The sequence below is a fragment of the Salvelinus alpinus genome, chromosome 24, assembly GCF_045679555.1.
Source record: "Salvelinus alpinus chromosome 24, SLU_Salpinus.1, whole genome shotgun sequence".
NCBI classification, from domain to species: domain Eukaryota; kingdom Metazoa; phylum Chordata; class Actinopteri; order Salmoniformes; family Salmonidae; genus Salvelinus; species Salvelinus alpinus.
In genome coordinates, this window is record NC_092109.1 from 15,896,134 (window position 1) to 15,919,358 (window position 23,225).

General features: G+C 47.0%; 1 protein-coding gene across 1 annotated transcript in view; it reads right to left on the reverse strand.

The window, feature by feature from the left end:
• Positions 1-23,225, reverse strand: part of LOC139552234 (breakpoint cluster region protein-like) — a 130,625-nt gene that overhangs the window by 6,940 nt on the left and 100,460 nt on the right. Inside the window, exons 4-19 of the mRNA XM_071363760.1 lie at positions 21,028-21,132; positions 20,708-20,893; positions 17,163-17,270; positions 15,343-15,403; positions 14,959-15,011; positions 14,609-14,749; positions 10,442-10,563; positions 10,024-10,189; positions 9,780-9,899; positions 9,538-9,613; positions 9,199-9,309; positions 8,893-8,967; positions 8,294-8,391; positions 6,659-6,790; positions 3,129-3,188; positions 2,873-2,982 (exon numbers count right to left, since the gene is read on the reverse strand). Coding sequence (XP_071219861.1) covers positions 2,873-2,982; positions 3,129-3,188; positions 6,659-6,790; positions 8,294-8,391; positions 8,893-8,967; positions 9,199-9,309; positions 9,538-9,613; positions 9,780-9,899; positions 10,024-10,189; positions 10,442-10,563; positions 14,609-14,749; positions 14,959-15,011; positions 15,343-15,403; positions 17,163-17,270; positions 20,708-20,893; positions 21,028-21,132 — 1,724 coding nt within the window. The remainder of the gene's footprint in view (positions 1-2,872; positions 2,983-3,128; positions 3,189-6,658; positions 6,791-8,293; positions 8,392-8,892; positions 8,968-9,198; positions 9,310-9,537; positions 9,614-9,779; positions 9,900-10,023; positions 10,190-10,441; positions 10,564-14,608; positions 14,750-14,958; positions 15,012-15,342; positions 15,404-17,162; positions 17,271-20,707; positions 20,894-21,027; positions 21,133-23,225) is intronic.

Sequence of the window (23,225 nt, forward strand, 5' to 3'; positions counted from 1 at the left end):
TACATACACAATGACACACACACACACACACACACACACACACACACACACACACACACACACACACACACACACACACACCAAAGAGTTTTTCTGTTGGATGCACAGGTTGCACACAAATTGCATCTTTAACTGTGTTAGTATCCAAAAAATGTGTGTGCAATTATTAAAACAATAACAACATACAGTACCAGTCAAAAGTTTGGACACACCTACTCATTCCAGAGTTTTTATTTATTTGGACTATTTTCTACATTGTAGAATAATAGTGAAGACATCAAAACGATGAAATAACACATATGGAATCATGTAGTAACCAAAAAAGTGTTAAACAAATCAAAATCTATTTTATATTTGAGATTCTTCAAAGTAGCCACGTTTGCCTTGATGACAGCTTTGCACACTCTTGGCATTCTCTCAACCAGCTTCATGAGGTAGTCACCTGGAATGCATTTCAATTAATAGGTGTGCCTTGTTAAAAGTTAATGCATTTGAGCCAATCAGTTGTGTTGTGACAAGGTAGGGGTGGTATACAGAATATAGCCCTATTTGGTAAAAGACCAAGTCCATATTATTGCAAAAACAGCTCAAATAAGCAAAGAGAAATTAGAGTCCATCATTACTTTAAGGCATGAAGGTCAGTTAATACGGAACATTTCAAGAACTTTCTCAAGAAGTTTCTTGAAGTTCCAAAAAAATGCTTCACAGAGTTCAAGTAACAGACACATCTGAACATCAACTGTTCAGAGGAGACTGTATGAATCAGGCCTTCATGGTCGATTTTGCTGCAAAGAAACCATTTCTAAAGGACACCAATAATAAGAGGAGACTTGTTTGGGCAAAGAAACACGAGCAATGGACATTACACCGGCAGAAATCTGTCCTTTGGTCTGATGAGTCCAAATGAGAGATTTTTGGTTCCAACCGCCATGTCTTTGTGAGACGTTGAGTAGGTGAACGGATGATCTCTGCATGTGTGGTTCCCACTGTGAAGCATGGAGGAGGAAATGTGATGGTGTGGGGGTGCTTTGCTGGTGACACTGTCTGTGATTTATTTAGAATTCAAGTCACACTTAACCAGCATGGCTACCACAGCATTCTGCAGCGATACGCCATCCCATCTGGTTTGTTTTTCAACAGGACAATGACCCAACATACCTCCAGGCTGTGTAAGGGCTATCAAGAAGGAGAGTGATGGAGTGCTGAATCAGATGGCCTCCACAATCACCTGACCTCAACCAAATTGAGATGGTTTAGGATGAGTTGTACCGCAAAGTGAAGGAAAAGCAGCCAACAAGTGCTCAGCATATGTGGGAACTCCTTCAGGACTGTTGCAAAAGCATTCCAGGTGAAACTGGTTGAGAGAATGCCAAGAGTGTGCAAAGCTGTCATCAAGGCAAAGAAAGGGTGGCTACTCTGAAGAATCTAAAATCTAAACTATATTTTAATTTGTTTAACACTTTTTTGGTTACTACATGATTCCATATGTGTTATTCCATAGTTTTGATGTCTTCACTATTATTCTACAATGTAGGAAAGAGTAAAAAATAAATAAAAACCCTTGAATGAGTAGGTGTGTCCAAACCTTTGACTGGTACTGTATATTCCCACTGACAATAACGTGTGTACTGTACTGTACTGTACTGTAAATATAAACACATCGGCTGTGTACTTTATCATGTTCATTAATTATTATGGATACAAAATGCACAATTACCACTGTGTGTTTTGTTGTGGGTTCATGTACAACAAATGTGCAGGTTGAGCTGGCAGGCAGCCCTGTGTGACTATGTAGTTGTTCTAAGGTCCAGTAGTGATGGTGGTGGCTCTCTGTTGGTGTTATTGGGGGCCTGTTGTCTCTACAGCCTTAATTGGTTCTGCTGTTAAACCTTATTAGTCCGCTCGTTACCAGCAATCAAATTAGCATCGCTCACCAACATTGGCCATAAGCCTGGCCTCAACCAGAGACGGAAGAGGAAGCGAGATATCCCACTCCCTAATTGTTTCTGTTTCAATGGAAGTCAATGAACTAAGTAGACCAGACCCAGCTGCTATCACATTGGTTTCTATGGGAGAGCCACTCCCTTAAGTAGACAGGAACTGGCCATTATTTTCAATGGTAAACAGCCTGAGTGAACTATCTTTCTTCATCCACTATCTTTGCCTCAACTGCCCCTTACTGTTTAACTACATATTGCACTCTATCTGAATGTCCCTTCACCCCTTCTTTCATGGTCCCTATTTACCCCTCTCCCTCTCTTTATTCTCTGTTGACAACCTCAGAGCAGTGTCCACAAGGAGAAATGCAAGTAGGAAAATCGTTTTTTCCATCTATGGGAGACTGTGTGAGTTGACATCTTGTCAATAACATTTACCTTCCCTAAAATCACAGAGTCTCTCTTTTGACCAGGTCAACAGTAGTACACTGTATAAGGAGGAGGTGCCATTTGGGACGCAGACAGAGACCACTCTAATCAGTGGCTTGACAGAAGCTTTGCCAGCTGTACACCAGAAACAATGTTTGTGTTCTCTTAGTATACTAAAGGAGAAGGGGAACGGGTCAGTTCCTGACCAGGGCTTGTACCTGAGGGAGTGTATAGTGACACGGGAATGTAGTTTGGATTATCTGGGATGAGAGGCTTACAATCTCAACATGGGGTCCTGTCCATCTGCCCCCCCCCCCATTCTATCTTCTCCCTCCTCCTTTCAGAGAGATTCTCTGGTTCTTAGATTAGGCTGTGACATTCACTTGGGTCACTTGCATTCTCCAGCTGTCTTACGGCAGGCTTTCTCCATGGTTACTGTATAGATGGCCAGGTGGTCGGGGAGTGTGTTCCGGGGTATATTTATATGAGGGGACTATTGAACTCACTTGGTCACCGTGGAGATCTTGATTCCGAACACGCCCATGGGTTTCCGTGACGGCATCCTCTTCAGACTGAACTCCCGGCTGGTGAACTTCATAGAGAGCTTCACTTCGATCTGGAGCCGAGAGAGACGGATTAAATCCCGTTTACACTGACAAGAAATGGCTAAGTATGACAAGAAACACACATTTAAAGGATCACATGGCATGGCACAAACACAGACTCGTCCGTTTAACGGGGCTGACACACTAACACACTCACCCCGTTCATGGGGATAAGCGTCCTCTGCCAGTCTTTGCCTTGAAGCGTCTGCGGATCCAGCTGGATGGAGCAAAGCCAGAAGAAAATCCAAGGTTAGTACACCAATACACACAGACACCAAGACTCATAAACACAAATACACACAGACACCAATACACACAGACACCAAGACTCATAAACAAGACCTTTAGGCTGACGTCTTCCCTAGAACTGAATACACCAATTGTTTATCATTTTCTCCACACAGTGACGTTATAACGTGTTATCAAGTGCAACCTCAGGTTTCAGTTGGTCAGCAAATCTGTCCCCTATCACCTCCTGCATTAGTCAGCTAACTGTCCTCCTGTCCACTCTGTCCTCCTGTCCACAAGCAGAGAAACAGATCCTGCCATCTGGACTGAGTTCAGCCGGGCACACCGTACCACACCCACCCACAGTTCATCGTGTACCTTTCTCCCTCGTCCCCATCTTGGCTAAGCTCCATCTGATCACATGCAGCACTGGATCATGTTCCCAGCACTTAATTGAATCATTTCAATCTCCTGGGCCAGTACAGTAACAGTACACTGGTAGGGTACAGACAAGGTCTCTCTCTCGGTCCGTAACAGTTCAACAGAGGAAAATACGCACGGTCACATCAAAAAAGTCAAAGGACAAGGAATCCTTGCCGGTACGGGGTTGAGCCAAAGGTGATCTGCATGTCACTGGGCAAACTTAAAGTACGGCTAACATGGGCTGTCTGTCGCTGGAATGTGGACAACAAAAGCAAACACACACACAGTTGCCTGTTCCCCTCCCCGTACATGATTTGTTTCTGTCAAACCATCGGACATTAGTCATTGTACAGTGAGGGGGGTTACTGTGCCTCTCAGCAGGGCACTGCGTATACTTCTCCCTTCACCCCAGGCCAGGGACCTCCTTTCCCCTCTCCCTACTGCCCTCCACACTGACCCTGCTGCAGTGTCTGGCCAATAGAGTGCAGGCCTTTCCTTGCACCCCATCTCCTCTGTCCTCAGCTACTTCACCTGTCATGGCTTTCTGTGTCGAGAGACTGACAAAGACTGAGAAAGTCTAGTGTGCAAGTTCTGTAGATTCAGGGAGTTGGTGGTAGACGCTCCCGTCAGGCCCATACTGCCCTTCTTCTTCTCTCCTCCTCTTCACCTTGTTTTCTCTGCTGTTCCTCCGTCAGTAGAGCTGTAGCCTCAGCATGGTGTGTGTCCCAGTCTCTCTGCATCCAGTCCCAGTGTGTAGCCTAACTCAGCCCCGTCCACAATGATCTCCAGTGGTCCAGGGAAAGCTCTGTTTCGCCCCAACACACACCTGAATCGCTCGCTCTGAGGAATGTGTGTGTGTGTGTGTGTGTCAGGATCGCCAGCTAATGTACGTTCTCATACACACAGGTGTGGATTTGCATTTCAGGATAACAAGCCCCTCCCTCTGCGCCTCTCTGTCTCCTCCCATCTGTTCTCCACTGACTCCACCTTGACCCCCCCCCCACCCCCATTGGCCGAGCCCAGTGCACCACATGCCTACCTCGCGTGTTTGGATGAAAAGTTGATCTGAATAGTGTGTATTGATGTGCATCCAGGGCTTCGTGTCAAAATAAAGGTTAAATGAATACATGAATGAATCATCTGTTGGGACTTTCATACTAAGCCGCTCAGCTATGGTAACACGGCGTCCTGCTGTGTGTGTTTTTGTGTGGACCAGATGTAAGCTGTGTGTGTTTCTGTGTGAACCAGATGTAAGCTGTGTGTGTTTCTGTGTGAACCAGATGTAAGCTGTGTGTGTTTGTGTGAACCAGATGTAAGCTGTGTGTGTTTCTGTGTGAACCAGATGTAAGCTGTGTGTGTTTCTGTGTGAACCAGATATAAGCTGTGTGTGTTTCTGTGTGAACCAGATGTAAGCTGTGTGTGTTTCTGTGTGAACCAGATGTAAGCTGTGTGTGTTTCTGTGTGAACCAGATGTAAGCTGTGTGTGTTTCTGTGTGAACCAGATGTAAGCTGTGTGTGTTTCTGTGTGAACCAGATGTAAGCTGTGTGTGTTTCTGTGTGAACCAGATGTAAGCGGTGTGTGTTTCTGTGTGAACCAGATGTAAGCTGTGTGTGTTTCTGTGTGAACCAGATGTAAGCTGTGTGTGTTTCTGTGTGAACCAGATGTAAGCTGTGTGTGTTTCTGTGTGGACCAGGTGTAAGCTGTGTGTGTTTCTGTGTGAACCAGATGTAAGCTGTGTGTGTTTCTGTGTGGACCAGGTGTAAGCTGTGTGTGTTTCTGTGTGGACCAGATGTAAGCTGTGTGTGTTTCTGTGTGAACCAGATGTAAGCGGTGTGTGTTTCTGTGTGGACCAGATGTAAGCTGTGTGTGTTTCTGTGTGAACCAGATGTAAGCGGTGTGTGTTTCTGTGTGGACCAGATGTAAGCTGTGTGTGTTTCTGTGTGGACCAGATGTAAGCGGTGTACTACTGAGGAACACAGCACATAGATCAGAGTAGGAGAGAGCCCGGCGCTACTCGAACAAACACGTGTGGTGTGGGTGGTACAGTATGTACAGACGGGTGTATGGGACGATTCTGTGTTGAACCACCATCGTTGTTGGCATGGCGATACTCATCCCAGTTACCGTGGCAACCACTAGAGGGAGCCGTATTCCCACATTTTTAGCTTTGTTTAACGAGCAAGCGACAAACCAGAGAGAAACTACCTGGGTTCAGGCATCATAACTCCCTCTGCTCTGGGGTATGGATTCCCCGTAGGTACAGATATAGGCTCAGCTACCTCCCCCCATTCATAATTTTAACCATTAGTGGGGAAAATGCGAAACTGACCCAAGATCAGTGTTTAGGGTCAACTTCTCCCTACAAGACTGCCCCAGGTCCGGTAAACGTATGTTGTTATTGGACACCACTGAATACTGAACGGTTTTCATATACACACACACACACACACACACACACACACAGCTGGCCAAGTGGGGGAGGGGAACAGGGAACAGTAAACCCCCCAGGAGTAGACCAGATCAAAGCAGAGGCCCCATGGCTCTGAAACACTAACCAAGGCTACCTGCCTTTCCTTGAAACAAAACGGGCTATGTACACAAAGCCCATACCAGTGGGCCCCCTATAGAGTACTCCATCCCTCAAAACACACAAGCAAAAAAAAACGTGCGTGTACACATACATTTACAATTGAAAGTGAGAGAGCCTTCTCGGGAGAGACATGGTTACCAGGTCAGGTTGAACACATGAATTATGGACCCTGATTCAAACAGGGTCAGGATGGGTTACTGACACTTTACCCTCTAAGATAAGTCTATTTTAAATTCCTCTAAAACACATCTAGTCACTGTAGACAGTCTATCCTACTACTCACATAATAAGCGAATTCATTAAGTGAATCAGCAGAGCACTCAGCAGTGTCCAGTCCACATCTAGGACATTCAGACAACAATCACACCACACTGGCATAACCATAACGTTATCTGGCTATGTCGCCATGGTGATGTTACAGCGTTACGTTGACTCAGAAACGTACCGGAATCTGTCCTTTGCCGATGATGCGGTCGGTGCTGTCTCCATCCTCTTTGATCTGCTTGGTCTTGTTGTAGCTCTTCTCATAACACAGCAGCCTCAGGGTCTGAGAGCCCTCCAGGTCTATCTCAAACTCCTGGAGTACAGAGAGAGGGAGAGAAAGAGAGGGAAGAGAGCGAGAGGGAAGAGGGAAGAGAGCGAGAAAGTGTCACGCCCTGATCTGTTTCACCTGCCTTTGTGCTTGTCTCCACCTCCCTCAAAGTGTCGCCCATCTTCCCCATTATCCCCTGTGTATTTATACCTGTGTCCTCTGTTTGTCTGTTGCCAATTAGTGTTGTTTCGTCAAGCCTACCAGCGTTTTTCCCTCTGTTCCTGTCTCTTGATTGTTCCTGTTTTTCCCGGTTTTGACCTTTTTTGCCCGCCCTGACCCTGAGTCTGCCTGCCGTCCTGTACCTTTGCCCCACTACTCTGGATTATCGACCCCTGCCTGCCTTGACCTGTCGTTTGCCTGCCCCTGTTGCTGTAAAAAAAACATTTTTACTTCAACACAGTCTGCATTTGGGTCTTACCTGAAACGTGATAAAGAGTAGCGAGAGAGAGAAAGAAAGAGTAGCAAGAGATCGAGAGAGAGAAAATGAGCGAGCGAGAGAGAAAGAGAGCGAGAGAAAACGAGCGAGTGAGAGAGAAAGAGAGCGAGAGAAAATGCCACAGAAATCACATAGATTTATGGGGCCTATCTGCACACCAAAACCACATAGTCTAAAGAGGCTTTACGGTCATTTCTCAAAGGACCACGGTAAAGAATTAGGGGTTTCAGGACAGGTGAAGATGAAGCCAACCTAATGTGGGACTCTGATAAGGGGGCAGGCAGAAGCAGAGATGCAGTTTATCTTTACATTGGTAGTTAAGTATTTGGCATGAAAGTCTCTTCCAAGAGATACTCTATAGTGTTGGTCTGTATACGTTAGCAGTTAAATGCTGTAGATGTAAACGCATTGTGAACAGCAGACTGGACCGCTGATGGAGATTCCCGTTAATTACGTAAAAGAACACCCTGCATATGGTTTCCACATGGTTCAGGTCGCAACGCATTCCGTGAACATTTCCACAGACACGAGTCGTCATCAGAAGCTCCTCATTAGCTAACACTATTTCCACTTTACTGAGCAAATTAATTAAGCAGCAGAGGCCGCAGCAGTTCCTTGAGCCTGGTGGAACATTCCTGCTGCAGATGAACAAATTCGCTGATTGTGTCTCAAAGCTGTCGTGCGCGTTCTCATAGCTCATGACGCACAAGCTCTTTGTGTTTGCGGTGTTCAGCTCTGACTGTGTGTGTGTGTGTGTGTGTGTGTGTGTGTGTGTGTGTGTGTGTGTGTGTGTGTGTGTGTGTGTGTGTGTGTGTGTGTGTGTGTGTGTGTGTGTGTGTGTGTGTGTGTGTGTGTGTGTGTGTGCTTGGATGCGAAACATCTGCTCCAGTTGGGCTCTCTGCTGTTACCTCCACCTCCTCCTTACTGAAGAGGCCATACAGGCATTCTCATTAAGACACTTACGCCACAACACCAGATGTCATGGCCTTGGTAGTAAAAAATGCCGATGCTGTACTCTGCATATGTTGGGTAATAACAGTAGAAGTTCCTACCTCGTTCCATTTGGGCTCTGTGGTGTACCGATACACCCGCGTCTTGGCTTTGTTCGCAAAGTAGCCAAAGGAGTCCACCTCTAGCGTGCAGTACAGATCTGAGAGGAGAAGACGCAGTCACAGTTAGACTCGCCCAAAAGAATAGCACTAGCAGTGGTCTCTATGACGATACCCAACAGAATTAAAGAGAACACATCCTAGCAAAATCATTTGCTAGGGACATTTCTCAATGTGAGCTCTGTAAATGAACTGTCATCATAGTTACGCCTACTAATGTCGCTGAGAACAATGTAATAACACATGAAATATATGTTGAACATATGCTTAAACTTCTGTGCTATCAGTAACCTCGTTCAAATTCTATGACGTTTACCAGAACCGGTGTGTTTAATGTTTATGCCTGTGCTACAGAACAGCGGTAGCTCCAGTAAGCTTAGAGTAAGGGGTGTCGTCCCAAATGGCACCCTATGGGCCCTGGTCAAAAGTAGTGCCCTATGAAGGAAATAGGGTGCCATTTGGAAAGCAACTTAAGGCCTTTGTTATTACTCCTGTACACTATGTCCGGTATGAAGGCCCTTCCGAGGAGTAGGGACACTCACTCAGGCTCTGTTTGAGGCCCGAGGCAGAGTGGACGATTACATTCAGGAATCCATGGAGGCCAGGCGATTCATCCTCTGGAAAAACACAAGGAAGAGAGATGAAGGTTCACATTGGAATGGGGAATGAAACCATAAAGAACCTTAAATAACTCTATTCTCTTCACTCTAGAAAACTAAACTAAAAAGAGACCAAACACTTCAAACTGCAAACTGTTATAACGTCTGTTTTGTTCCTATGTGGAGAATGTTTCAGTTGATGCATCTGACAGAAAACCTCAGAGCAGAACATTGAGGAACATCTGGTACCTTGACCTTCTTTGTTGATGGTGAGTGGGATGTGGTGGACAGTCTGCAGCTTCACACAGGAGTTGGTCAACATCTGTAGCTCCATGGAGGTCAGGGAGAAGCTCTTGAAGCCTGGGAGAGGGACCATACAACCACAGGGTCAAGGGTCAGGGGTCAGTCACCCACACAGTACAGTATGGGAGGTAACGCTTTCAATGCATCATTGAAAGTCTACACACCATGGAATACAGGTCACATTGTTGTCGATCTTCTTCATCTAATCTTACTCAAACACCTATTGCTTACAGAGTGATAGTGAAGAGCAAGTTCAGTAACAGTCGAATGCTGAGGGACACCTACATTTCTTCTGCTGTTCCCGGATCGTCTCCTTCCACTCGGCCCGCTCGTAGTCTGATGACATCAGGAACGTGTAACCCTGAAACACAGCACACACTTAGATACGATACAGCCTACAGCCTAACTTAGATACAGCCTATCAAAGATGATGATGTGGTTGACGATGATGGTTGTAACGCTGAAGACGGATGATGGTGATGATCCTTTGGTGTTGACGATGATAAAGAGGAAGACAGGGGGCTCACCTTGCCGTTCCTGTTGTGTACTCGGAGGGCCATACTGGGGGAGGTGAGCAGCAGAAGAGACTCCTGCTCCGACAGCTTCTTCCTCAACCGTTCAATCACCTTTGACCCTTTGTTGGCTCTCTGGAGGTCACAGACAAAGACAACACATTTGCAAAAGACCTGTCAACTACATTTTTACTGATTAGTGTGTGTCTCTGTGTGTGTGCGCGTGTGTGTGTGCGCATTAACACTGTATGTGAAATACCTTCTCTCTCTGGATCTCACTCTTGATGTGAGAGATCTTGACCTTCATGGCGTCCAGCTCCTCGTCAGGCACCTGGGGGATGTGCAGAGGCTCTGACTCATCTGCGTTCTGGAAGGTCAGGTCTGACAGAGGGATGTACCACTTGGAATCATACTGCTGACTCTTCCTGCCGAGAGGAAGGGACAAAGAAGGTAGAGAAAGAGAGAGAGAGAAAAAAAAAGAGAGGGGGGAGAGAGGAGGGGTAGAGAGAGACAGAAAAAGAGAGGGAGAAATGGAGATATGAAATCCTAGCGTTTAAAAACATTTTATTTTGTATTTAACCTTTATTTAACTAGGCGTCCTGTGATAGATGTCCTGGAATATGTTAGAAGAACAGGAAAAAAAGAGTGAAATATAGACAGAAAGATGTCTATTTTACCCTCCGATCTGTTTCTTGAGCTTGGCGCAGAGCAGCAGGTCCGTGAAGAGGAAAACATGACGGAGCTTCCTGGCTCCCTCCACCAGCTCCACCATGAAGCTGTCCTTCAGCAGCTGGCGGTTCTACAGAATCACACAACCAGCCATCAACCGTCAGCAGAACAAATCTATACATCAGCTAAGCAATCAATATCCTCAACTTCCTCATCTGCATTGGTTGAGATGCTGTGTGGCCTGTTGTGCCCCCATGAACCAGAAGGGGGCAGTGATGTTGTTTTTCCACACAGCTGTTTAGTGACAGCTCTGGGTATAAAATGAAACAGCATCAGGAGAGGGCCAACGTCAGAACAGTGTTCTAATATGACGCCCTTGTCTAACCTCATGAAGGACTATAGGGGGTACATTTGTGAACAGGAACAGAAAGTCTACAGCATAATATAAGGAGGACAAATTTGATCAAAGCACATTATAGACCGAATGAGGACATATAGATTGTATGAGGACAGTCAGAGGCATGACTACGTATTTCTGGGCATTTCTGGGCATTTAGGGCATTTCTGAAGAGGTAAAACACATAACTATTTTACAGATTTACTGCACTCCCTACAATAAATGGTCTTATAATGCGAGACCTGAAGGGTAGAGGTACACAAGCAACCCCCCCCCCCCCCCTCTCATCCTTCATCTCCCCCCTCAACCCCTCTCCCCACAGGCAAGGCACCAGCGATCCCCAGCCTCACATCACCGTGGTAGCAGGGCCTGCGAAGCAGGATGTCACAGCCAGCCCCAGCCAATCATAGCACTCCCCCTCTTCCCCCCCACCCTCCCGCAGGTTGTCGTGTATTGTCATGGGTCTTGCCCAGGATGCAGAACTGTGTGGTTTCCACTAGATAGGCCAGCTACAACACTGGTTATATCTTAAAAATTAAAAAAGAACAAAAACATGCTTTTTGCTTTAAATTTAGGGTTAGGCATTAGGGTGAGGTTTAAACTCAGATGTGATGACTTTGTGGCTGTGCCAGCTAGTGATCACTCTGCAGAGCTGCCAGTACATGAGTCATCCCAGTGCCCTGCCAGTGGGCGCCTCTCCTGAACGCTCAGTCATTACCACTGACAAAACAACGGTGAGGGGGACAATATGCTTCTGTGTGTGTGTGTGAGTCATCCACGCTCACACACAACTAACAGGGTCTCCCCAAGCAAAATGCAGGGGCGTTACTGTACCATTCAGTATAGTGTAGACCATAGAGATCCTATTAAATTATTATTACATGATATATATATATAGGTACTTGTTGCATTTACAACTTGTCTAAGTCCTATCTATCATCAAGTGATTTCAGCCTACGTACAGTATGGCTGTGGATTGACTGCGTTTGACTGGAATGTTGGCATATTGGCAGTTCATTTGAAAAATGTGTGGAATCATTCCTCTGAAACTGTCTGGCTAGCTAGCGAACAAAAATGCAGTGCAGATAAATCCTTAAAATTCATTATTTGACACAATATCTGATGACAGCACTGGCTCCCTGACCAACATTTCTGACCTTTATCCCCCTGTAGGAAGGTTCATGTCCATTCTAGTACTCCAAATTCTATGATGTGGACCCTCTTAAAATGTATGTCTCACAATGGCTCAGATCCAGGAAGCCACACATCACACAGGCACCACAGAGGCACGGTAGGACACCTGCTCTGTGCAGCCTTCAGCCTGATTGACATGCAGTGTGATATCCCTGCCAAGGAGATGAGACGCTGCTAATTTACTAATTCCCAATGGCAGCTCTAATTATTCATTAGATAGATAATGAAGGCAGCCATGATGGTCTGTGATAGATAACTTTCTCACTGACTGGGAGAGAGAGAGGGTGAGGTCGGAGAGAGAGAGAGACAAAGAGAGAGAGAGAGAGAGAGAGAGAGAGACAGGCTTCAGAGGCCACCAGGCTCATTTGCATTTTAATTAAGCATCTTCTTTTTGGCCCCCACCCCTCTACACCCCCCATCTGGCTGGGCAGGGCCCCTGGGTGACACTTGTGCTGCTCTCCTCCTGCACGCCTCCACTGAACAAAGCACAACAGGTTACAATCTACTGCATGACACTACTGTGTGATGGGGGAGGGGCGGCAGGGAGCCTAGCGGTTAAGAGCGTTGGGCCGGTAACCGAAAGGTAAGGTCGCTGGTTTGAATCCCAGAGCCGACTAGGTGAAAAATCTGCCGATGAGCCCTTGAGCAAGGCACTTGAACCCCAATTGCTCCTGTAAGTCGCTCTGGATAAGAACGTCTGCTAAATGACTAAAATGTGTATGTAGTAAGGCCCCTCTCTCTCCAACACCAACCCTATAGGTACAGTACACCTCTCCACCGGGACAATATCAGACAACGGTCATCCTCACCATCAGTTAGTTGAGTCAGTACAACTACATTTCCTTATCAGACTTACTACGGAAATACTTTCATATCATTTTTATATGAACCTGTCAACATTTTTTACATTTACATGTCACTTTGGACCCTCTTAAAGGGAATGTCACACAATGGCTCAGATCCAGACAGCAACCCATTTAAACCTATGGTCCTACCCTATAGCCCCAACTCCAACAGCACACTGGAGGTTCTCTAGCCCTGCTCCAGATGACTGTCCTCTACCCCTGTCATCACAACCTCTTCTCTCAGACCACAACCGCTCTACTATATCTGGTTATCAGTCGACACAGTTCCTTAACCACGGTTACACGCTGACACTCAAGTCAGGACCACCTAAGAGCCGGTCCAAAAGCCGAGCTAACCACAGGACCACTGCTATTCAGTCCTCAACAGCTTTCAGAGAGTGTCGGACCGATCCGCTGGAAGCGTTGTCGATTTAGCGTTCTACTGAGTAGCCAATGATAGTTATTCATTGTGTATAAGAGTCTCAAATAGCAACAAAAAAAAGCTGAAATAGCACCATTTAATTAGGTTCTTGAAGCCTCAATGAACTGTAGTGACTGAACATTCCAGTCAGGCTGGAGATATCCCAAGTCGACTGTACGAGTCCTCAATGGCACCCCAATTCCTTACATAGTGCACGACCTCATGGGCCCTGGTCAAAGGTAGTGCACTAGATAGGGAACAGGGTGCCATTTGGGACACATTCTATATTTGTGTATATCTTAACATAGTGGGGTTAAAAAACACACACACACACACACACACACACACACACACACACACACACACACACACACACACACACACACACACACACACACACACACACACACACACACACACACACACACACACACACACACACACACACACACACACACACACACACACACACACACACACCCCAGGCATATTCTCACACACTAGCTGCTAAAGCACAATATAACAGGGCCCATTGATTCGATGCACTCCTTCCATGTATCCATGATCAATATTTGATGATCAGTGTGGTCTGGGCAGACAGAGCTGCGAATGGGGCCTATGAGGATAAGGGGGTGGGGGGGCTAACGTTGGGGTGCAGTAATGACATCCCATGTGCATAGGGAGGTGCCTCAACATTAATAATAAATCTGTACTCCCCAGTCAGCGATAAGAGGCTGGATATGGGGCATTATGAACGCCGGTGTCACGCCAGCTGTCAATCAAATGACATCCATTCATGTGCAACATGTGCAACTTCCCCCCTAGGTGGTCTCTAGGGGGGAAGACGTTGGGGTTTGAGGGATGGAGATCCAGCACAGAGAGCAAACACTGGGGTTCCTAACAGGCATGTGCAGGGGACTTTCTATTATTGCCATATTTGGGCATATATTGCGTTTGACACCATATTAGGTCATCCCATACGGCCGCCCCTTCAGTGGAATCACTACAGGTCGCTATGAGGGCAGGGCAGGGTTCAATCTACCAGTGTTGGGTTACTGGTCAATGATGTAATACCATACCCTCACCATAAACCTAGAATAACATAACAGTCACAATGGCCCAGAGCCAAAAAAGATCAAGCTCTGCTTTGGTCTAATTGCTTAAGAACATTCAACAACACAGAGATACAGCTGAGCCTCTATTCATAAAGCATCTCAGAGGAGTGCTGATCTAGGATCAGGTCCCTACCTGTCCATGTCATCTTATTCATTATGACCTAAACAGGGAAAACTGCTCCTAGATCAGCACTGCTCCTCACCTCTCCCTTCTTGACGGTCATGGACTGGCGTCTGGGCGTGGTCTCCTCGTTGATGCTGGACAAAAAGTTCTGGGAGATGCGGAGCGCGTCCTGGAGCAGGGGGTGGTCCGGGTGGCTGGAGGGAGTGTGCTTGAGCAAGTCCTGCAGAGTGGAAAGGCACACCCACCCAGAGACACAGAGTTACAGTGTCTTACAGCAGAGCCTGGGTTACAGTATTGGGATTGGCAGTTAAAACCAAGACAGTATTTAAAAATCATGTGGTGTGAGGTTCAGAGAGTTACCGGTACATCAAAATGAGCAGGAAAAAACTAAAGGCAAACTGCGTGCTTTGCTTGCTGCCCAGTACTCACATGCAGAACCAGGGTGCTTCGGGTCACTCTGTCCACTGGCTTGTACAGGAGAGCTTTAAGAGAGAAAGGAGAGACAGCAGCATGAATTACATTACAACCACTCCACCCACGTCAGAGCAATATGACATGACCCCAGTCAAATACTGCAAGTGCTGTTTCCACTAGATAGGCCAAAAAAGGTGCACTAGCCTGTGGCAGTGATTTCATGGGTTGTATTCATTAGTGCACACCGTATCAAAACGTTCTGCACCGTACCAAAACGCTTTGCAACAGGTAGGTCCTTCCTCGTTTCGGCCTATTTTCTTACTATATGTTCCTGGTGAATACTAGCCTCGCTAGCCAGCCTGAACACACCCATGTTCAGTAATGCTGTGGGCTACTTACTCTCCAGAGAGTTCTTGGCTGACTGGTCCTTCAAGTCCTTGGTGCTCCTCACCTTGAGGTTCTGTAGGGACACAGAATGAGTGAACAGTGGACAACATTACACAGGGGAAAAACCTGAAACTAATCAACATGCTTCATACATGAACAACCATTCTGGTGCTGGTAAATAATAATAGTAGCCTGGCCCTTGGCTTGGTCAGAAATAAGGTACTATAAATGGAATAAAGTGCCATTCAGAACGCAGAGGCCTCCAGCACTGAGGACAGATACTTACCTCAGCCTAATGCCTAATTCATCTCATCCTGCACACAATAAGCACACATCAGCATTTTGTCCCCTGTCACATTCAGATGGCAGAGAGACAATGCATTATTACATATCTCAATAAGAACACTGATTGATTGATTCTCTCCCTCAAATCCAGGCACCATCCTCAATGTTCACCGGTAACTTTGGCACAAGATTTTACGTAGCCGCGATTGTGGCTACACAAGGACTTTCGAATATTAGTCCAAAACGAGCCCTCAAAAAACCCTGTTAGTCAAGAGATCTTAGTCAAATTTGGATTTTTATCATTTAACTCACAGACTCCCGTAATCTGACAAGTAATGAAGCATTACACCAAGACATACCCCAGCTTCGTACGTCATTGTCTAAACTGTTTCTCCCAAAACACGACAGCACCACAGGCATGTTTAGTTAGTGTCCTTGCCCTGGCATTATGCTTCCCTGTTCAAGTAATTCCACATCCTATCTGAGAGAGACGTTCTTCCACTAGCATGGCTGGGCCCTTCAGGCTACCTGTAAAGCTCAGTTTGGGGGGAGGATTAATGAATATATTAGCCTGTCATGCTTCATCTGCACATAGGTGAGATGGAGTGCGTTTCCCTACTTCAGGGTCTCTGGCCGCCGTGGGGCTCACAAAGCAACCAGAAACCCAACACAGAATATTAACCACCACACCCTCTGCATTGTTCCACATCACGGCTGAACACGCAGCTCAGACACACACATGCACGCGCACGCACACATACACAATTCTCCCTTCTGGTTGGGTACAGCAGTGGAGGCTGCTGAGGGGAGGACGGCTTCATGGTAATGGCTGGAGCGGAATCAGTGGAATGGCATCAAACACATAGAAACCATGTGTCTGATGTATTTGATACCATTCCACTGGTTCCGCTCCAGCCATTACCATGAGTCCGTCCTCCCCAATTAAGGTGTCACCAACCTCCTGTGTTGTACAGTATTCAAATGTGTTCTAATGGCAATGATTGGGATATTAGGTGGGAGGTGGCGGTGAAGGGGTTTGTGGGTAAAACTAATAGCCTAAAGCTGTTGAGTGGTGCCTTTGATACCGCACTGTCCTCTTTACACCGGGTAGCTGTGAAATGTTCTCCCAAAGATTTCCCCCTTTGTGCTTAATGGCCCACTTTCAGTGTACAACGCTTCCTCTCAGTCGGCCTCTCTACGCAGCGAGGCAGAGTGACCTGGGGCTGGGCCACAAAGCCGCTTCCTAAGAACTGGAGAAAGAGCTACTTTCCTCTCAGGAAGAGAGAGCTTGAAGAGAAGCAGAACATGTTTGTTCAAACCGTCCCTTTGAGTTTGGAGATAGGAGGCTGAGCGTGTTGGTATACTTTCAGTGGAAGGATATTTCTTTCTTGCCACCCCCAAGTCATCATCTCCCATCACCCCCATGTCCAAAACAAGAGGTGTACCCCCTGGCCCCCAGAGTCAAGATGAAAGGACAAAACCCATCCCAGACCAGTAGTCATCAACCCTCCCTCCTCCCCCTCTACCTCCGTGCCAGTTCACATTACCTCAGAGATTTCAGCGAACTGCGTGTTTGCCTGGCAGCACTTCTCCGCCGTCTCCACGGCAACCTCGTAGTTGTCCACAAAGGCCCGGTACACTCCCAGCTGGCTGGCCTGTCAGACAAACAGGGAGAGAGAGGGGACAAAATACAGGTCACATTGAAACACAGTCACCACTTTCCATAATCCATATTTACCAAAGTAGGCCTTTTGTTTGTATTGCTGTTTTGGGGGGGAATGAAGGATATGTTGGCATAATCACAACATGACAAATGACAGCTACAACCCCTGAGGGGTGAAGAAACAAAAACACAGACTTGGGGACACAGTTCGACAGACGGGGCAGTGTCATCCTCGCCACAGCAAGCGCCAGTGTTTCTGCAGCGCACTCCTAGCTTACGGCTTTTGCCAAGGTAGTGGAGTGGAGCAGTTTGACGTTTATTGGAACGAGTCTTGTCCTTCAGGCAGAACTAAGCGATTTCCGCTCGATGGGCCAGCTGAAAAGTCAAAATTGGCTATATTATAAAAATTCATGAAAACAAATATGTGCTTTTGGTCTTAATTTAAGGTTAGGGTTAGGCATTAGGGTTAGTAGTGTGGTTAAGGTTAGGTTAGAAATAGGACTTTATGACTTTGTGGCTGTGCCAGCTAGTGACCACTCCGCAGAGCTGCAGAACAATATTCACGACGAAAAACGCTAACCTGCTGGAGTGGAGGCCTGCGCTAGGCTGAGTAATTAGCGTCCAGCGGTTGCTGTAAAAGCACATTTGGAAATCTCATTCAGGCGTCCTAACTCCTTGAAACCCTGCCCGCCCAGTGACACTATTCATCTCCCTCGCGCTCAACAGCCCAATCTATTCTCCAGAATACAAGCGTGAGAGCAGGGGATAAAGAGGAGGGGAGAGCACAGGATGTAGAGAACGGGCGTCCCCATTCAAGTCAATGGGTATAATGGGTGGACCGGCGGCAATTGCGAGTGTACCCATAGGAGCAAAGCAGGAAGTAAAAGTAGAAAGTAAAAGCAGGAAGTAAAATCAGGAAGTGTACTCATCAATCTGCGCTGTAATTTGTTGAATCAACTCAACTGACATCACAAAAAATACATTCCATTGCATGAGCCACATAAGATAGCATCATTTGACATTCTACATTACCGTGAAAATGATTGCGTCACAATACCAGGTAGCCATTGCGATCGTACCAATGTGTTTACAAATTGCCAGGGTTAGAGGTTCCAAGCCTGTTCTACTTCTATTGGGTAGAGTGTGTGAGCTTATCCCAATTCCCTCACATGCACATTATCCCCCTGGCGTGACCCCTGACCTCTACAGCATTTCATGTCCACTGCCGTCACAAAGAGACAATCGATTTTGGCACTCTGTCGAAAGAAAGCCACGTTTTTTCCAGGAGGTGCTGGATGTTACGGGGTAAAGCAATTTTCAGCGAGCCAAGCAATCCTATCCCCACTGTGTCTGAGTCCTGCCTCGGGCCAGAATCAATCTGCAGCACAGTGGACAGGAATTCAGAGCGTGACAATCCCACTATGGGCGGGGAGGAGCCGGAATGGCGGTAATAGCGATGCAGACAACACAACGGGAGCCACTGGAGCCGCTCGGGACACACAGTTGCTGGATGAACGCATGGTGAGGTTTACAAGCATTTCGCTACACCCGCAATAACATCTGATAAATATGTGTATGTGACCAATCAAATTGGATTTGAAATATGACGAGTGTAACCGCATGGTTGGGATGATTTTCTTATCTAGAATGTAATCTTACAATACACATAGCATGTACAGTACATGTACATCATGTCAGTGTATATACTGAACACTTTGTGTAAATTACTCTTAAAATACACCATTGTTATCCATCTATCCTAAACAAAGAAATGGCAGTCTTCATGGTGTCTCAGTAGACCTACATGAGAAACAGCAGCGAGGGAGCGTACAATGAGGGGAAAATACTCCTGTCTATTATTTAGCCCCTTTCCAGGAGTTTTCTTCCCTTCTTTCTGGTAGTGATGAGCCTTTACTACTCCTCTGGCTGACAAGGAGAGACAGCTCTCTGAGAGACTCTCTTCTCCTCCCTCTCTCGCTCCCCTCCTCCACCCTAAATGGCTGTCAGGTAGGGAGACTGTTTCTGCTACGTCGGCGTCTTCTCCCCCTGACTCTCATTGACTGATGTCTGTCGAGAGAGGAGCAGGAATTGAGGGAATGATGACCTCTGCTATGAGGGAGAGATTGAGAGAGAGAGAGAGACAGAGAGAGAGAGAGACAGAGAGATAGATACAGAGATACAGAGATACAGAGAGAGAGAGATACAGAGAGAGAGAGAGGGAGAGAGACAGAGAGAGAGAGAAAGAGAGAGAGGGGGAGAGAGAAAGAGAGAGAAGGGGAGAGAAAAAGAGAGAGAGAGACAGAGAGAGAGAGATACAGAGAGAGAGAGATGTCCCATTGACAATTTTGATTCTCATTTTTATTTTTATATTTTAAATATCCAAAATAAGCTTTGGCAATATGTACATTGTTACGTCATGCCAATAAAGCAAATTTAATTGAATTGAGAGAGAGGGAGAGAGAGAGAGCCTACTATCCATTCATTCAAATTGCTCCCCTCTCGATGCTTGTCTGCTGGGAGACGCAAAAAGCAGAGGTTGATGGCACTGATTATCACATAGCAGACACAGACAAGAGAGACGGAGGAGAAAAAAAGGAACAATTAATAAATAAAATGCAGAAAAGGATTCCGGCGTGTTCTGCCCTGACAGTTTAAACAGACAAATGAAATACTCCTTTTACATTTTGGGGATTTTTCTTTGTGTCATTTAGCAGATGTTCTTATCCAGAGCGACTTACAGGAGCAATTAGGGTTAAGTGCCTTGCTCAAGGGCACATCGGCAGATTTTTTTCACCTAAGTCTCTCATCGCTCGTCGTTTGGCATTATTTATAGGCTGCTTCTTAGAGACACAACGCTCAGTGTAGCATTAGTCTCAGTAGAAAAGACAGCATGGTGACACTCCTTCTCCCTGTCCACTGTCCCCATTACATACAGCCCTCATGACAGGCCCGGCTCTCCTGCAGTGACTGCATGAGCATTAGAGGGATAAACAAGTGATTCATTCAGAGTTAATTGACCCGTTGTTAACATGATAAAATGGACCCAGTCAGTATAGCTTTGGTTCCGGCCTCCGTGGCAGAACTTCTTGGGTGAGGGGGATAATTCCATCTGTCCCCATAGAGGTTCACCTCATGAGGTCGATCAAAGTGATTTCATTCACCATATTGATGATACATTGTTGATCAGATCGGACATTTGAAGGCTCCCATTCAGAGTAAGGCTGCTGCAGTGAGCTGTGTCACGGTGCCACAGGCAGACTGCATAATACATCCAGGTCCTGTGTCATTGTCAAAACGATGTCATGATGTCATGTTGCCAGGTCCAGGGAGGGACTCTTTAGGAAGTCCTCTGTCATCCCGAGTCAGGCTCCTGGCTCCTACAGACACAGGGCAGGGGGAACACCCCAAGGATCTGTCTTATGACCTCACCTGTTTCTGGAAGAGGTCCCCCACCCGCTGGTGGTGGCTCCACTGCTGCACCCGGGGGAGTAGGCCGTCGTAGAACTCCTTGTGGACCTCGTAGAGCTCAGGCACTTTGAAGAAGATGGTCTCGATCTGGGGGATGGTCAGCACCGGCTGGGACGTGGTGGCTGCTGCCTTCAGAGGCTTCATAGGCTGAGATAATAGGAGGGAGGGAGATAGAAAGGGAGTTTGTATAGTGTGTGTGTGTTTGTGTGCATGTGACACATAGAGCGTTCACGGCAAGACATGTGTGTGTATGTGTGTGTGTGTGTGTTCCAGCCTCTCACCAGTAGCAGTGCCTCCAAGTGGCTGAGGTAGGTCTCCTCGCTGGCCAGGATCCCAGACAGAACCCACTTCCTCATCTCCAGGCCTTTCTCCAGGTCCAACTCCGTCTGCAGCGAACACACAGGAAACAACAATGACAAACGTGCACAATACAAGTACTGTACAGAATGAGACAAAGCACACCAGGCATGACCATTAGTTTGAGTCTGAATGACAACAACGTAGTGGGAAGATTAGAGGAGCAATAGTTTATAAAAGCTGGGGTGTAAAAGATACAGCTTCGTCTTTAAAGAAGCCATTGTTCTATAGCATTCTTCCAGGCCAACCCAACCTCACTAGAGAGTATAAACATTCAACATGCGGCCAAGGAAAGAGCTTTGGGCCGTCTTGCCTAACCAAGGAAACTAAAATAACTCTGGCAGTCAGGGTTTCCCGTGGGATGTAAGTTGGTATCTAAAAATGGCCCAGACAGAGGAGAGTCATGGCAGGAGGCAAAGCTAACCCCCAGGCTCCAAGACAGAGGAGAGTCATGGCTGGAGGCAAAGCTAACCCCCAGGCTCCAAGACAGAGGAGAGTCATGGCTGGAGGCAAAGCTAACCCCCAGGCTCCAAGACAGAGGAGAGTCATGGCTGGAGGCAAAGCTAACCCCCAGGCTCCAGGACAGAGGAGAGTCATGGCTGGAGGCAAAGCTAACCCCCAGGCTCCAAGACAGAGGAGAGTCATGGCAGTAGGCAAAGCTAACCCCCAGGCTCCAAGACAGAGGAGAGTCATGGCTGGAGGCAAAGCTAACCCCCAGGCTCCAAGACAGAGGAGAGTCATGGCTGGAGGCAAAGCTAACCCCCAGGCTCCAAGACAGAGGAGAGTCATGGCTGGAGGCAAAGCTAACCCCCAGGCTCCAGGACAGAGGAGAGTCATGGCTGGAGGCAAAGCTAACCCCCAGGCTCCAGGACAGAGGAGAGTCATGGCTGGAGGCAAAGCTAACCCCCAGGCTCCAAGACAGAGGAGAGTCATGGCAGGAGGCAAAGCTAACCCCCAGGCTCCAAGACAGAGGAGAGTCATGGCTGGAGGCAAAGCTAACCCCCAGGCTCCAAGACAGAGGAGAGTCATGGCTGGAGGCAAAGCTAACCCCCAGGCTCCAGGACAGAGGAGAGTCATGGCTGGAGGCAAAGCTAACCCCCAGGCTCCAGGACAGAGGAGAGTCATGGCTGGAGGCAAAGCTAACCCCCAGGGTCCAGGACAGAGGAGAGTCATGGCAGGAGGCAAAGCTAACCCCCAGGCTCCAGGACAGAGGAGAGAAGGAGTGGAGGAAGGGGAGAGTAGAGCAGGGTAGAGAAGGCCACGGCTGGGCCAGGCAGTACCTCTCCTGGGTCTGGGCTATCCAACCCATTCACTAAGCTGAACTAAAGCTATCTGTACCCAGCTACTTCAGAACACAGCCTGGGGCTCCTTTGAAAGAGAGATTCTGAGAGAGGAGGGGTAAGCTACAATAGAGAGGGATCTGACTACTGCCTTAATTTGGAGACTATGATGAGAATGTACTTTAGTCTCAGACAGGATAAGGGCAGACATAATGCGTGCTCAGGTAAAGGGCTTTCCTCTATGTGTGATTGTGTGTGTGTGTGTGTGTGTGTGTTTGGTTTTACTATCCTTGTGGGAACCAGATGACCTCAAAAGGATAGTAAAACAAGAAAAAATTTGACAAATGGGGACATTTCGCCGGTCCCCACATAGAAAAAGGCTATTTTAGGTTTAGGGGTTAGATTTAAGGTTAGGGTTAGAATTAGGGGATAGGGGTTAAGGTTAGGTTAAGAATGGGAATCAGATGTTTGGTCCCCACAAGGATAGTAAAACAAACGTGTGTGTGTGTGTGTGTGTGTGTGTGTGTGTGTGTGTGTGTGTGTGTGTGTGTGTGTGTGTGTGTGTGTGTGTGTGTGTGTGTGTGTGTGTGTGTGTGTGTGTGTGTGTGTGTGTGTGTGTGTGTGTGCAACAGTTTAGTAACAGAAGCCATAGGAGAGATAATAAGTCCAACAAATGCATAAATGCTGAAATGAATGACACAATGCGAATGCGAGAAAGCACCTTGTGTGTGTGTGTATGTGTGTTAATGAGGGGTAAATGGCCACTGCACAGGTAGTGGAAGCAGCAGATGTCAGTAAGAGTCTCTGGGGAACTACAGGGGTCCTAACAAACTGATGGACTC